This window comes from Fragaria vesca, linkage group LG2, assembly GCF_000184155.1.
Source record: "Fragaria vesca subsp. vesca linkage group LG2, FraVesHawaii_1.0, whole genome shotgun sequence".
NCBI lineage: Eukaryota > Viridiplantae > Streptophyta > Magnoliopsida > Rosales > Rosaceae > Fragaria > Fragaria vesca.
The window spans coordinates 100,100-117,910 of NC_020492.1; the positions used below are offsets into that span (position 1 = coordinate 100,100).

Below are 17,811 nucleotides of genomic sequence, written 5' to 3' on the forward strand. Positions count from 1 at the left end.
TGGACGTGAGCGTAGTAGCCTATATGAGTGTTTAATTCAATATAGGGGGTATGGGCACATATTTATACACCCGTCTGTCCACCTTAATGGCGTAGTGTAGCACCGCATTAAGGCGTGACGTGAGCGTTGGACGCGAGCGTAGTAGCCCTATATAGACCCATGAATTTATATAGGGAGTATGGACGTGTGTAAATACATACATATATTATAGAGCCTGAGAGGCTCGACATTTATGGGATAAAAGTTTTATCTCTTGCGGCATGCATTCGATTTTTCCTTAGAAAGTAATTTGGGGAAACATAAATATTTTATTTATTATTTTATTTTGTCCACTCACTCTAACGTTATTAAATGTTTTCCCCTGGGCCCTTCGTTTTAAATTACCTAGTCTGCAGAGTTCGGGTTGGATCTAGTAGGAGACGAGGCATAGTCACCCGCATTTCTGCCAGTTTTCGTCAGTAGGTTACCTGTTCAACCTACTCGTGTTTTCTTTCTTCCGCTTGTGTTTAGTAGCTCTGAATACTTTGGGATTATTGTATATTATGTGTAGAATTTCTGAAGGATGATTATGTGATGTTCGGAAGTGTTGAATTAAGAGTGTAATATGAAATTTTCGAGTTAGGGTTGTCCATCTGCAAGGGAGATTTGCTTAATCTTTTCAGTAAATTTTCCTTGGAGGTGGTCCCCGCACGACTTACTCTGGGTTTCAGGGTGAAATTTGGGGTGGGTCGTGTCAAAACCACTTTTATGTGGTACGGTTCTGTGTGTGGCTAAAACAAGACAATGTTTTAGTTCATTGCAGTTACCAAATTGCTTTTTCTACGCGCTTTAGTCAGTAACTGTGTGCATTTATGGTTCAAATTGCCCATTCTAATTACAAAAGCAAAAATAAGACAACAAACTTTAACTAACCATCATTTTCCAGTGTTACTCGAAAAAGAGTGGGCATGTTAATGAATAAATAGAGGGAGTTTCAATTCATACCTCTAAAAACAAGGAAATTTTAAGAAAAACAAGAAAATTTTAAACCAAACTTTAAGAGATGTTTGTTAACTATATTATGTACTATATTTGAAATGAAAACCTTGAATAAACATTGATCTATAGGGAGTTGTAGTAAGTTAAGTTGAAAATGTTAGTGCTGAATCGTTAATAATTCTTAAAAGTTTACTGTAAACATTTTGTTTTTAATGGTTGGAAACCCAAAGGGAGGCTAGGTCATCACATCTTATATACATATGATACATTTCACATGGAATTACATGAGTACTTTAAAACCACGTAGAAGACCTATGATAAATATGAGAAAGAGAAATATAATAAATATGGGTGTTTCTGGGTGATATATCTTTATCTCCATCTCATTTTTTATATGTAATGCAATGAAACTCAATAGGAGATTAATTCATGGATGATAATTTAGTAATTGGTCGCTAATTATGAACTAATTGCTTATGTGATGCAATAATGCAGGCATGAATAGAGTGATCCGATCCATAGATATACATCTATATTAAAACTATTTTTTCTTTTAACTTGTATATAGTGGCTTCATGTGAGCCGTTGGATTGATCAAAGACTATAAAGTATAAACCCTAAATAATTATACATAAGATGCAGCCTTCTTCTTTTTTTTCACGTGAAGTCGTGAACCCAGATCTCAATTCTCTTTTCTTTTCCTCTTCACTCTCTGATAAGCCTCAGCCTTAATTTCTTCACTCTCTGGCCATCACCTCCATCTCCTTCATCTCGGCATCGTCACCATAGGGAGAAAATTGGATCTTGAAAATCAGAGGGCACCTAAGGAGATCGAGCATCGACGTTCTTCGATTTGTGTTCTTTGTTTGACGTCGGCGACGGTGGAGGACTGGCGAGCTTTAGACCTCCGAAGATTCTTGCACACGTTGTCGTTTTGGATATGGTCTTCGTTTTCCAAGTCTTCGTGTTCTTCTTGTGGGATTTCAACAGTTTTCGCCAAGATTTCGAAAATATCGCGATATATCGTGAGTTTCAGATGAAAAATTCTGGGGAGAGAAAAATATTTCGTTGTGTGAAAAAAAAATGAAATTTTCAACGAAATATCGCCGAAAATTTCGATTTTTCTTCCTTGGCTGAAATGAAGGCGTAGCTTAGCCACTCGGCCAAGATTATTGTTTTTTGTGTCATACTACCAAAATGAAAGCGTAGCACGACCACTCGGACTAGATTAATGTTTTTCCGGGCTATGACCAGAATGAAAGCGTTGTTCGGCCACTTAACCAAGATAAAGTTGTTCATGTTGTACGACTGAAATGAAGAGGGTTTCGACCGCGACCGTAGCTTTTGTGTCGTACGAACTATGTATTAGTTAGTAAAATGGTCTATGAGCATCTCCAGCAATAGAGTTAAATTTATTGCTAAATTTGTCAACATTTAGATTTAAAATAGCATTTTTTGAATTTTTGCTCCAGTAGTATTGCTAAATTATATACATTAGCTAAGTTTTAGTTAATTGTCTCCCAAAAATTGATAAATTTATTAATTTTCTCTATCAATTTTTAAATTTATCAACTTCTTAAGTATACTGCTGGAGCAAAGATTCATTTAAAAATTGATAAATCTCTAATTTTTTTTAATTTATCAATGCTGCTGGAGATGCTCAAACAATCCATGCGAAAAAAAAAGAAAGATGAATGGGCAAATAGCCCAATAGAAGGACTAGGAATGTTTGACTAATCCTAAACAATGAAGTGAACTGACATAATGAACTGACATAATGAAGTGACATAATGAACTGCCAAAATTCCACATATATACAGGAAATTTTGCTATACCTGACATATTGGACGCAAAAATGGATGGTCTGGTCGCTCTTCGGAGACATGCAACTGTTCAAATCCCCTCACTTAAGTCAGTGTAAGCTTTGGTTTTTTCTTACCATGCCATTCAATTCACAGCATTGTAACCTAAGCATCGCTTTCCCACGGATTCATACCACTCTTCATCAGTTGACAAATCCACAATTTCTACCCACGCACCTCATCTCTCAAATTTCCACTCAGAATCCAATTATGCTCAAGAGCTCATCATATTCACGGCAAGCCCACCCAAACAAATGTATCTCGAGGTTCTTGGGATTGAATCTAAGCAAACAATCTAAAAGTGGTAACCAAACCAAGTAAACTAAAAAAAAAGGGAGATGATGGTGCGGAGAAGAACCTCCTCCTCTTATTCTCCTAATGTGGACTCCTAACAAGTTGAAGTCCGACCTATGAGGTTTTTTTTTTTGTATGCAATACCCAATACACAAATTGCCATGTCCTAAAATCGATTTGGGTTTTTTTCTCTCTTTTTTTTTTATTTTTTATGATTGTGGTGATGGCAGCTAGAAGAATATTTGCATAAGGAAACATGTATTAGTAGAAAAAAATGATTCAATATGGTTTGATATGTTTCAATGTATTATTCTTCTGCATATATGAGGTTTATATAGAGATACAATTGTAGTGCTAATAGGAAAATATTTCATACACCTATACATAATATTTAACCTATACATACAAGGAAAGTAAATATATTCAAAATATTCTACACTCCCCCTCAAGTTGGTGCATAGATATCGATCATGCCCAATTTGCCAACCGAGTTGTCAAACACTTTCCTTGACACTCCTTTTATGAGAACATTTGCTAATTGATCTTTCGTATACGTGAAAGGGAAACAAATGATTTTTTTGTCCAAGTTTTCCTTAATGAAATGCCAATCTACCTTCACATGCTGTATCCGGTCATGCAGAACAGGATTATGAGCAATTTCAATAGCAGACGTGCTATCACAATGCAAGTCCATGGGTTTCTTAAGTTTGAAAACCAATTCTGCTTTTAATACATTACGAATCCATAGCATCTCACAAACTCCATGTGCCATAGCTCGAAACTCTGCTTCAGCACTTGATTTTGCAACCACTTTTTGTTTCTTACTACGCCAAGTCACAAGGTTTCCTCCAACAAATGTAAAATACCTAGATGTAGACCGTCTGTCAGTCTTATCACCAGCCCAATCAGCATCTATGTACCCTACAACTTCCAATTCACCCTTCTTTTTAAACAACAAGCCTTTTCCAAGTGCCATATTAAGATACTTTAGAATACGTTACACTGCATCCATATGCTAGCTCTTCGCTGGGACAATGAATAAATTGACTAACCACACTCATAACATAAGCAATATCAGGTCTAGTATGAGAAATAGGGATGACAACGGGTAGGGTAGGGTAAGGGGATCAAAATACCATACCCATACCCTTTTACATTTCCCATCCCCGTAATTAGATAATGGGGATTCCTCGTACCCGTACCCTTTGGGGATTATATTTCCATACCTGCCCCGATCCCCGTTAACAATTATGTATTAAATTTTTATTTTTATTTTAAAATACGAAATATAGAAGAGAAATTTTATTCACATATACCAGATTTATAAATATACATTCCTATTTTTTGAAACTTTTTTTTAATACAATTTTATCCCTTTGATAAAGAAGAACTAAAGCATTGGCTTGCCCCTTGGTAGCTCTCTAGATAGCTTCTATGCCTCTCTTTAGCTGCCTCTGCACCAATTCTTCTTCCGCTATTTTTTATATACAAATCTACAACTCTAAGAAATCTACAGTCTATAAACTTCCTGGTGATATCAAATTTCCAGACTATTTCAATTGATTGAAAATCTTAGAGGTTTTGTTTTTGTCTGTAGAAAATCTTAGAGGTTATTTGAATGAAAAATTAAAAAAAAAAAATCGTCAATCACTTTGTCTCTGTTGATAGTTTGTTAAGCTTTATTTGGTTACCAATTCAATTTGATTTTAGCTGAATTGGTAGTATTGATCATAGAGGTGAGAAAATAGAGTGATAGATTCATGAGGAGCAATCAGTTGGCAGAAAGAACAAGCAGTTTGGCTCTCCCACAAGGATTTTAAGTAGTGGAGCTTTATTGGAAATAGAAATTAAATGATAACCCCTCGGTTAATTTTACTGCTTTTGCAGGTCAATTTGCTAACCAAGCAAAGAATTGGAGCAAAACTGTGTTTGGTAGTCTCACCAGACAACTTGAAGACTTAAATGAACAATCCAGTGTTATACAACAACAACTGATGATGTCCCCCATGTCCGGTTATTTAAGGGAACAAGACCAGAAGATTAGAGAAGAGCTCTTGAAACTGTACAGAGATGAAGAGCTCTTCTGGGCCAGAGAGCAAAGGCAAATTGGCTCATGTTGGGTGACAAGAACATGAGATTTTTTCAAACTCAGGCCAACATAAGAAGGAAATCTAACTATATTTCAAAAATTGAAGTTAATGCCGGAAATTGGGCCACATTTGAAGATGATGTTGCTGAAGTCTTGTTATAGGACTTCAAGAAACGTTTTCATATGAATTTTGCCCCTAGTCATAATGCTCTCCACGATTTTCTGTCAGTAATAGACCCTTGCATTGACAATAATGATAATCTTTCTCTTTTGAAACAGATAACAGATGAGGAAACACTACGCTAGATAATGCATCACACGACGGGGAAAAAACGTCGTCTGATAAAGGTCAAATCCGTTGTTAATCTGATCGCTGTCTGATCAACATGTCACACAACGGCTAAAAAGAGCTTGTCTGACTAACTAACACACAACGCTACAATAGAAACCATTGTGTGATTCTCGGCAGATATCATTGACAGCTGCTGACATATGTCGAGCTGCTTCTCGGCAGCTGTCGACATATGTTGAGAATTATGTCGAGAATCACACAATGGTTTTTTGTAGAATATTGTTGTGTGATTCTCGGCAGATATTATCGACAGACGCCGACACAATTTTATGGGAATTTAGAAGCATGCCCTATTATCCATACAAGAAATTAAAATACAAAATTGTACATGATGCACAATTTAGTTTGCATGAATCCACTTATATGATCATCAAATAACTTAAATTGCAAAATGAAAGCCCACTTCTGCACATTTTTCAATCCAGCAGTCCATGCTCATATAATTGATAACCTGTGATATGACACCAAAAAAATAGCCTAAAGAAACCACCAGTCTAACATCCACAATGTACTACTAGTATTCAATTGAACATATATATATACCTACATAATTCAAAACTAGTTTCTCCTACTGCTACATATATACCTCAATCTATATCATCCATAAAAAGTAACCTGCAAAAAAACCACATGTCCAACATCCTCCATAATCATTGTATTATTACTACTATCTTTAAAACACATAATTTGAAGCATGGTGCTGCATTTATAACTCAACTCCTATATATACTTGCATGCTTATAAAAAAGAAGTTATCAAATAACAATAGGTATTTAGTGGTATTAACTCCTATCCAAATTCTGAGGAAATAAAAAAATTACAAACTATTCTAAGATTCAAAATAGTAAGCAAATGTTCCCTTATGCAGTTCGGTTTGAAACATTTTTTCATGTTCTTACATTAGACAAGTTTGATCTAAATTTCAGTTCCTTTGTGTCCTTGTTCCTAATATAAGCATATGCACCATAGTCAGTCCTAACATCAAATTTTTCTTAAGACTAAGTCACAGCAGTAGCTAAGCTTCTATTTATGGGCTTATTCTAGAGAGAACACAAATCAGGAGTATTGATAAGAACATGCAAAAGTGATGTTTGTCAAGAATGGAACCCTTCCTGCCCTTTTAGAACTGAAAGTACAAGATTTATGCATAGATAAACTTATCAAAGATCAATGACAAAAATAAGAGTGTAAAGGATCCCAAATCCATTGTTTTATAACAATGAGCTGCAAATCTGAGAAATTTTCAGGAAACATGTAGTAAGAAAGAAAAATTCACCAACCATTGACCTTTCAATATTTTCATGGGAAAATTTCCATAATCAAAATAGACAAGCAAAGGAACAACGTCCCAAAATTTCACGCCGTTTGGAGTTCAAATGCATAGCAAATAGGGATCCAAAGTGACTGAAAATGCAGTAAACTTTACTAAGATTCTAAAAGACTGTGTGAACTTCAAAATAGCACAAGTTTCTCAAATCAACTCCGTTTTGCTTGAAACCAAGTTTAAAACGATCATTGAAGAGTCTATTTTTAACTGTTAAAAACTGAGATTAAAATAAAAAGTATATCATGTATAGATAGTGTACATATTTGGTGATGGAATGTTCGATCTCTTTCTTCCTATGGCCAGGGTATAGCTTCTTAAAGAGAACTAAAGCCTGGATTGCAGATGAGGTGCACTCAACATATTCATGCTCAATCACAATGTCCGCAAAGAACTCTGTCGAATTTAACAGCTGAGGAAACAAAACATGTAAAAACATGCTGAGTGAACTGACTGATCGATTTCCACATGATCAATGCTCATGATATCGATTGATAAAATTATTACTTCTAACCACTTTGCTCCCCCTGCTGGCTCCCAGGTTGATAAACCACCATTCTTGCTCTACAATGACACGTAAAGTCAAGCAGTGTTTATGAGTACAAAGACATAAAATTCTGGCTCTGCAATGAGCTAGAATGAAGTAATTAAGACAGCTGAAATTTGATTAGAAGTAAACCAGCTCTTGTAGGGTGAAAGATATTAGTAACATTCTCACCTGTAGGGAAAGTAGTACGTTGACAGAATCGTACAAGCGCTCAGGTTCCATTTTTCCACCAACTATCACTGATGGCATCATTGACAAAAGAAGGCAACACTGTACAATGGAGGTGATTATGGTGAGAAACATGGATCGAGTAGTAAGTAAAAAGCTTTGTTGGATAAGAAAAAGCTGGCAAGAAGCATTGAAAGAAAGTTTGTTTACCTTTAAACCTTCTGCAGTGCAATCAGATACCTACCATCCATGATCTTGATTGGAGAAAGTCCACGATCCTTTAGAAATGTGACGGTGCATGCTTTTGAAGTCACCAGATGGGTTATCCTTGACCTTCAAAATGGAGTACAGTCATTAGCTAGACTAAAATTTAAAACTAAGAACATGACAAGTGACTTCATTATGACAAGAAATGAACCTGAGATTTCTTGATAAAGTCATGTCCTCTAGCGAGCGCTGGTCCAATCTCGTCCGTTAGATTAGTAGCAAGCAGAGCTTGAATGGAAAAACCAATATCCCATTGCTGACTACCAAAACTCTGCACCACAACATTTCATAAAATTTCAAGGAGAAAAAGATGAACAAAAAATCATATACATTGTATCTCGCTGTGTATATACTAACTTGCATCTTCATCCCATCCTCAGCAACCCATAAATAATCCGGGATCCTTGCAAGATGCTTCTTGAAATAGTCCCCATTTGGATCTTCAGCCCAACAAGCAAGCATACATAACACCTATTTTTCAAGTTTTGTTCAAATACAAGTAGAATCGGAAACGAGTTAGGATTAGGATAAATCATGCATGATATCCAACATAACAAGGAAAATGATCGCTCTAGAAGCTAACCTTGTGCCTGAAAAACCCAACCCAGAAGCAATGTCAGCATCATAATAATACAAACTCATATACAAATCAAAAGCTAAAATGAATATAGAAGTGATCGAATTTAACCCTCTGTGGCTGAAATCAAATCAGATATTGAGAAGAAAGGGAGGATTCAAATTCAAATTCACATATCAAAATTCACACCATCAAAAGAAGAGGAAAGTAAGCTCGGACTCAAGGCTAAAAGAAATCAGAATTGGAGAGAGAAGGAAAGGATTATCTTGAAGAATCGAATGCAAGGCCAGAGAGTCGCCGACGGCGACGTTGCAGACGAACCCAGAAAAGAAGAAGACAAGAGGGATTAGGTCCCAAACGGAAAACAAAGCTCAAGGGAGCTCAAAATCGAAAGAAGAGTGTAATACCCATAAAATTCGATATTAGTTTCTAATATTAATTGAGAATTTTCGACTTAGAAGTTAATATGTTTTTGAGGTTCAAAGGAAGGGCGGAAGTGTTCAGACGCATAATTTACCCGAAAGGGTTCCTTTTTCTTTAAGGGTCATAGAGTTGACTTTTTATTTGTTGGGTTTCTCGAGAAACTTCATTCACGAAAGTTGTAGAGCACGACGATACGAGTTCGTAAACACGTGGCACACGTTAATCGGAGTTTGTACGAGAAAGTTATGGTCAACGAAAGTTCCTACCTTTTTTAGAAGTTATCTTTAAATAGAAAAGAAAAAATTCAGAAAACCCAAACCAACCAAATCAGAAAATCCCGCATCTCTCTTCTCCTCCTAACCTCCTTTAGTTTTTCAGCCATATCTTGACCATCCGAGCTCGGATTTGGGTAAATGAGGTACCGTTGGAAAGCTCTCTTGATTCTCTACAAGTCTGTGGTGGTTTGGTAGCAAGATTCGAGCAACTGGAGGTGCATCAAGGTCGGGAAGCAGCTGTGGCGCTGTTTTGGGTTCTTTGTCGGAACTCCTAATTCCAGTCACCTTCGGCGATAACTCTTGGAGGCTTTTGAAGCTTGTGAGATGTGGATCAATCCCTCCAAGCCTCTTGAACCGACTTGAAGTGTGGAGGGTGAATTGAGGATTTGAAATTCTAGGGTTCAATCACCCATTTTACTTGAGAGGTAAGTTCCACCTTCTATAGTTAAAATTGAACTTTATGATAGTTGAGACTATTGTAGGGCTTGTTGAGATGAAGAGTTTGGTGTATGAACCATGACCCGGTTCGTGGGTTACCGGTGGCGCATGGGACTCACTCGCCGTCGCCTGTGGCGGCGTGTGGCAGCTTGTGTAGTTTTGGTTGTTGTGGTTAGCTAGCTCATGTTGTTGTAAGCTTGTTGAGATGTGAAATTTCTAGGTTTTGAGCAAGGATTGCATGCTAGGACTTTATGTTTAATCTTAGACTTGTGAGAGGTTTTGAGTTTAGTATTTGAGGATTAAAGGCAGTGTATTAGGTCGTTAAGTTCGATGACCTTAGAAGGTTGTCCTCCTTTGGGATAAGGTTTAGTTTAAGGGTGTTTTGATATCCTTTATTACAATGGCTACTAAGGTTATTAATGATGTTATTTAGGTAATTTGTGAAGTTGATTTTGAGCTGGGCCTTGTATTTTTGTGAAGACGCAGCGGGATTTTAGGTGAGTAAAATCTCACCAAGGTTCACTTGGAACCAATTATTTACAATTATTATGATGATGATTGTGATGATGATTTTGATGATGATGATGATAATTATTATGATGATGATTGTGATGATGATTTTGATGATGATGGTTATGATGATGATGATGATTATTATTATTATGATGATGATGATGATGATTGTGTACATTCGTTGTGGAATGGTGCCTTGGTGGTGATTGTGTGTCTTAGTTGTGAATGTGTGCTTTAGTGGTGATTATGTGTCTTAGTTGTGAATATGTGCCTTAGTGGTGATTGTGTGCATTAGTTATAGATGTGTGCCTTAGTGGTGATTGTGTGCATTAAATTAGGAGCCTTTGTGGTGGACCGGGAACCAAGCCTTGACCTGGTGATTGGTTACGGTCAGTATAAAGCTCTAGTCTGTCTGTCGGTACTTCATGGGGGATGACTAAGTGTTGACGAACCCATGAGTACGCATTTGTTTGGTTACTTATGGGGGATGACTAAGTGTTAACGAACTCATAAGTAAGAGTAGAGAAATGATTGTGTGATGTTCTTGTGTGTTCTCATTTAAATTCCTTGCTTTGAGTATCTCCTGAACTATACTTATCCGTAGGAGATTCTTTAATCTTAATTGTGTGATTTTAATAGAATTCCTAAACTACACTTTTTGCAGGATTCATTTATGATTTTGATTGATTGTGAATTGTTGTGTTTCTTATTTCTCTCTTTGAATTCTCTTACTTTTAGGCGATTCCTGAACTAAGTTGCTAATGCAGGAATTTCCAGTTTTATCTTATGTGATGTTGGAATTGTTGAGTTATTATTTTGGGAGTTACTCATACGAGCTTTTTAGCTTACCGGGTTTGTTGTTTACAACCCGGTGCACTAATTCATGGTGTAGGGGTTAGATTTACAGGTGATGATCAGCAGAGTTGAGGTAGTGGCTTAGGAGCTAGGTTTTAGATGATGTACATTTATTTGTATATTATGACAGTTGTTTCTAAGCTCATGTGAGCGACTTTATCATTACTAGACTTTTGAAGTTGATGTATTTAAGGAGATATAATGTTTAACTCGATTGATGAGTTTGTTGACATTTACATTCCAGTATTTGATTTTAGTTTGGAAGTTGTTGAGCAGGTTTTGAGATATTAAGATTTTGAGTTATATCATGCCCAAATTTTTAAAAATTTATCCTTCGAAAATTAGGGTGTGACAAAAAGAGATGAGTTTACCTTTGAGAAGCTTGAGCTCGTCGAAAAAGAGAGGATTTGGCCAGAAATCAGAATTGGGGTTAGGGTTTGGATTTTCGATTTGAGAAAGGGGATGGTTAGATGTCGATTTTATGGGTATGGGGAGGTAGAAGGGAGAGGAGAGTTGAGTGCTGGTCTCCGATCGGCCAACGGCGGAGGCACGCCTAGAAGGGGAGCGGCTCCTCTGCCTTTCTCTCTCTCGAACTCTCTCTTTCTCTCTCGACAAAATGAGTGGTTTTGAGTGTGTGTGAGAGAGGTTTTGAGCGATAAGTTTTTCTTTTTTGTCTAAGTGTCAAGTGCTTTAGGTTTTGAGTTAAGTGTTTCCCAAATCATACAACATAACTCCAAATTTTAATTGTCTGAGAATGACATTCTTAAATTACAAGAGCGGGAGATCTCCCGCTGCTACATCTCAGCCTTAATTTTTTCCTATCTATTTTACAAATTAGACAACATAAATTGCATATTTTGTTGTCTGAGAAGAAATGACATCCTTAAATTGCAAGAGCGGGAGATTTCCCGTTGCTACATCTCAGCCTTAATTTTTTCCCTATCCATTTTACAAATCAGACAACATAAATTACATATTTTGTGTTGTCTGAGACGTAAGAAAATAGAGACATTCACTTAATCGTGAGGCGAGAAATTTCCAACTACTTTTCATTCTAATGAGTCGCTCTTTAAAATAACCCTGGTTTTCACTCACATAACGCATAAAAGTATTAAGAGTTATCTAAATATGAGAGGCTCATCATACGAAAACACGTCGAAATGCAATACTCTAAACATTTTTTTGATTTTGTCGACACTCGTATAATCATATGATTATTGTGTATGAACTCATATAAGAAGCTGGTGTTAATTATATCATGATGATTTGGCTCCCCATAGTGAAAGTAAGTGTAATTAGAGTTGACCGCGTCGATCGACACTCATGTAATACCGAAAATTGATGACGTTTCTACCACAATCATGCTTCAATATCATAAACATGTCTATACGGTTCGATGTTCAAAATTTCATTTCCTCAATGGTGTCTCTCTAGATAAACACACATTTATATAATATATACTATACATGTTATGTCACATTATGTGCAACATAGTAAACATGTTATACCTCATTAGTATGTTAATTGTGATCTAGATGTTTAGGATTAAAATCATGAAATTTCGACCGTTGGATATAATTATGATAGTGAAGTATAGTAGTGTAACAAAATTCACAAATTTTCGGTAACGTTTGGGTATTGATCAACTCGGTCAACTATAAATTGAACAATATTAATTTTACGTCACACATCAGTATTGCAAAACAACTGTTATGGCACTACAATAGGAAATTTGGCTTTAACTATTAGGGTTTTTTAGGGTTTAGGGTATTTTAGGGGTTAGGGGTTACGATACATACAACGTAATATGCAGTTGTGTGATATATTTAAAAATTATACATTCACACAACATTTCTTAGTTGATTGTTGTGGGATGAAGAACTTAAAGTAGTATTGCCAAATGTAAGAGATGACCGGACTTCATGACACAAAAATACATTATACAACCAAAACTAAAAAGTCGTTGTGTGACTGCTGAAAATAATATACTCTCACACAACAGGTTTGAGTATTCCATTGTTACATCAAAACCACCAAGGATATCCTTCACAAAAAAATTTAAGTTTTCAAAGATGTAAGAGCAATTTTAAAACTAGAAGTCCGCAGCCTGGCATGAGAGATATATTGTACAACAGATATATAAAAACCACCAAGGATATCCTTCACAAAAAATTTAAGTTTTCAGAGGATGTAAGAGCAATTTTAAAACTAGAAGTCCGCAGGCTGGCATGAGAGATATATCATACAACAGATATATAAAAAGTATTGTGTGATAGTTTAAATTTTATACACTCACACAACATTTATTTCTTTCACTATTGTGTAACGAAACCCAGTTATATGTCAAACTAGAGTGGGGTTAGAAGCAAAATGGGCCTCATTTTTATCTTTATTCACACAACAAAATATTGTCCAAAGTGTTGTAGTGTTGTACTTGTTTAAGGAAAAAAAAATCTGGAATGATCTCAGACTGTCCACACAACGTTTGACAATTTCTGAACGTTGTATGAAGCAGTTTTGAAATTTGTACAACCTTGCTATTCTGCACCGTTGTGTGAAAAGTGTCGTTTGTTCTACTTATTGGCGTAGTGAAATTTGGGATGCGGTTAAGGGAATTGGAGCACTTAAAGCCCTTGGACCTGATGGATTGCATGCTTCATTTTTTCAAAATTGCTGGTCTGAAGTGAAGGATACAATTATCCCTATGATCAAAGGTATCTTTAATGATAGCAACTCTTTACATTTGATTAACCATACAAACATTGTCTTGATTCCTAAGGTAGATAATCCTACCAAAGTTAATGATTTTAGACCAATTAGCCTGTGTAATGTCTCTTACAAAATCTTAACCAAGATTTGGTTAAGAGATTAAGGCCTCTACTTGAAAAATGCATTTCTAAGAATCAAGGAGCTTTTGCTCCAGGAAGGACCATTCAAGATAACGTCTTGATAGTTCATGAATTATTTTCTAATTTTCAGAAAAAGAAAGGCAGAATGCATGGGAGCTTTTGCTCTTAAGCTTGACCTTGAGAAGGCTTATGATTTCTTAAATTGGGACTATATTACTCATTGTCTTGGAAAGTTTGGCTTCCATAGTAGTTGGATTAATTTGATCTATAATTGCATCTCTTCAATTTCCTTTTCTTTGTTGATAAATGGTAATCCTTATGGTTGGTTTAAACCAACTAGGGGGATCAGACAAGGAGACAAGGCTCATGTTGACAGCTTAATGCTCTAGCAGTAAATGACAAGGCTCATGTTGGTCTTTTGCCCTGCCCTGTCTCCTTATATTTTCATTTTCTCCATGGAACCACTTATTTGACAGCTTAATGCTCTAGCAGTAAATGACAAGGCTCATGTTGGTCTTTTGTCCTCTCTTTTAGGTTTCAGAATCTCTAATTTAATGTTTGCTGATGACTGTTTGATCTTTGCAAAGGCTTCTAAGAAAGGAGCAAAAAATATTTCAAATGTTCTTAACCTTTTTGCTATTATCATAAATCCTTGTTATTCTTCTCTCCGAAGGTAAATTCTACTACTAAAAATGATATTGTTAATGCTCTTAACATTTAGCAAAAGTCCACCATCGGGAAATATTTAGGCATTCATAATGTTATTTTATGGAAAGATCCCACTAATGCTAAGGAGTTATTACTTAAACTCACAAAAATACACTTCCATGCACAGGGATCAAGCTTACTTCATTGTGGTTTTGAAATATGAACATACATTGTACATCCAAACACACGAGGCTCCAAGTTAGGCAACGAAGGAGTCAAGATAAGTTTCTGAAGTTGTTGTAGAGGGTTTTGACATTCAATAACCCGAGAAGGGTACGATTAATGAGGTAGGCAGCAAATGTCACAGCTTCTCCCCAATATTCTATAGGTACATTCATGCCAAACAAAGACGCACAGACAACTTCAAGCAACTACCGATTTTTCCTCTCTACCAATCCATTTTGCTAGGAGTATAAGTTTTTGAAGTCTGATGTCGAATTCCATGTAACTGCATAAACTCTTGCATAGGACCATTAATATATTCTTTGCCATTGTCAGACTGGAAAACTCAAACCACCTGTTGATACTATGTGGACACCATCTTGTGAAATTCTTTGAATCTAGAATAAACAGCGCTCTTGTTCTTCAATAGAGACACCCAAGTCGTACCGGTACAATCATCAATAAATGTCACAAAATACCGGGTGCCAGAGAGAAGGAATTTCTGCAGGACCCCACACGTTAGAGTGAATCTTCATAAATGGAACATGACTTTTATTTAGGCTTAGTGAATATGAAATACGGTGGCTTTTGGCCAGGTCACATATGTCGCAATGAAAATATGAATAGTCGACACCCGAAAACAATTGCGGTTGCAGCTTCTTAAGATAACTGCGGTGCCAAAGCCACACATCTTTCTTAGCACTCTCAACTCTATTGACCTGATTAGCTTGACCCAAAGACTGCATATGTTTCTCTCCTGTCTCTGTCAGATCTAGGTAGTACAATTCCCCTTTTCTCACTCCATAACCCAAAATTCGCAGCATCAGAATATCTTGAAATACACAAAAAGACGTATAAAAGGTGACAATACATGATAATTCTTGAATGATTTGGACAACTAAGAGAAGATTGTATGACAATGAAGGGACGACTAATACAGAATCCATGGTTAATGTGTTTGATAGGACAATAGAGCCTTCTCCAGTAACCAGAATTGGAGTACCATCAGCGGTAGAAACAATATTTTGAGAGGAGGGTTTTAATTTTTTCAAGAGGCTAGGATCATTACACATGTGATTTGATGCTCCTATATTAATAATCTAGGACCTATTCATAGATACCTTATCACTCATACCTGACTGTGCGACAGTGGAGGCATTAGATGGTTAGTTTTCCTTTGTAATGGTTATGACAGCTTTTGCTTGATTCTTTCGGGGTTTCAGGGTGAAATCCCACCAATTCGGGTACCCAATTGTTTCAAAGCAACGTTGCTTGCTATGACCTAATACTCCACATAGCGGACATTTTGAGTTCGCATATGAATTTAGTTTGCATGGAGACTGGCATGGTGCGGTGGTATGGTAGTTGATTTGGTGTGCCATTTTTTGAGGTTTGGTTTTTGAGATTCAAGGATTAGGGAATTATGATTTTGATGTATGCAACGATTTGTTTGTGGTGTGATTCAGGATTCAGGTTTGGTTTTGGGATTTGGGAATTTGTGTGTGATTTGTGGGGTTTTTGGTACGCAGCGATTTGTGGTGTTTTGGATGTCAAGTAGAAAAAAATGATTCAATACGGTTGGTATGCTTCAATGTATTATTCTTCTCCATATAGGAGGTTAATTTATATAGAGATACAATTGTAGTGCTAATAAAAAAATATTTCCTACACCTATACATAATATTTAACTTATACATACAAGGAAAGTAAATGTATTCAAAATATTCTACAGTATTTTGACGAACGGTGACACCGGTTCTTTTCTCAATTGGATACAACGGTGGCCGTGAATGTTGCGCCGCCAGCGTCGTCATTAAAAAAGGGTGGAGGATTGTTGAGGTTTCAAATATAATGGATGAGAGAGAGAAGGGTAGTTTCAGAAATGAAATATAATGGATGTCGACTTCAAACCACAAGGATTATACAATATTTTATCCAAGATAATAAAATTACTACTAATAAACAAGCAGCTCATAGGGTGAACTTTGTAGATTCTATTACAAGAAATGGATTTAAACCACAATTTGAGCATATTAAAGGAGGTGATAATACATTAGCAGATATCGTATTTAGTCTTATTCTTTGATACAGATATGCAAAGGGCATCAGCATTTTCGTGCAATAGGAGAGCATCCAACTTTGTACCATTTAATGCAACACCTCCACAAGTTTTCCAATCAATGAGCATAGCAACTAGGCCCCAAATAAGGCCAGCAATCCCTACTCGATCATCTATATGGTACTATACATATTAATTCATGAAGTCATTAATCCAGAAAATAGGTGTAATACCCATGAGTAATTACTAATCAAGTAGAAGAACCTGTTAGACAATTTTTAGAGTCTTAGAAACCAACCACCACATGGTTATAGGACTTGAGAGAAATTAGTAAGAGCATTGGAGAAGAGTTTATATACTTTAACAAGACTATAACCTTTTGATAGGATAGGTAAGGGGAGAATGACTGACGCGCCTCACGCGCGAACTGAAACTTTTCTTCCCTCAGCGCTTGGTTGTGTGACTCCATTCAACTCGCCGCCTTGCCGGTGGTCAATTGGCGTCGCTGAAGTCTTGCTACCCATCCAAAACCTAAAACCTAAAAACCCAATCGATCCAAGCCTCCTATACTCATCTCTCACCCAGAACACAAACCTAAAAAACCCAATCGATCCACATCTGTCATTCGCCATCCCTTCTAAATCCATGTTTGAGAATCCCAACTCGTCGCCGATGTTGCGATCAGCCAACCCCAGAAGCCGAAGCCTTCTTTTTCCTTGATCCTAACGTCTGAACCCGCCCTAAATATCTCTCTTGACAAGCTTCATTCTCCTTCCCTTTCAGACGAGAAGGCAGCCATTCAGATTTCAGAGGAACCTTATTTGCGTTGCTTGGAGAGATGCAGATTGTATCTTGTGGGTCGTTCGCTTTCTCCCCCACATGGTGTTATGCCAAAATCACATGCATGAGCTCGCATCGCGCCTGAAACCCTGCTGGCCAACTCTTTCAAGGCTGCTCCATTTAGGACCATCGGGGCTGAATGAGTGATTTGTCACCCATTAGATTGCTGCAGATGAGCTAATATATATTTGCCTAATCCTTGTCATCAGACTATTTAAAAAAAAAAAAAGA

General features: G+C 36.6%; 1 protein-coding gene across 1 annotated transcript in view; it reads right to left on the reverse strand.

Moving 5' to 3' along the window:
• LOC101309701 (acyltransferase-like protein At1g54570, chloroplastic-like) overlaps positions 1–4,110 on the reverse strand; it is a 9,222-nt gene extending 5,112 nt beyond the window's left edge. The window contains exon 1 of the mRNA XM_004291948.1: positions 3,618–4,110. Coding sequence (XP_004291996.1) covers positions 3,618–4,110 — 493 coding nt within the window. The remainder of the gene's footprint in view (positions 1–3,617) is intronic.
• Between the last annotated feature and the right edge of the window lie 13,701 nt (positions 4,111–17,811).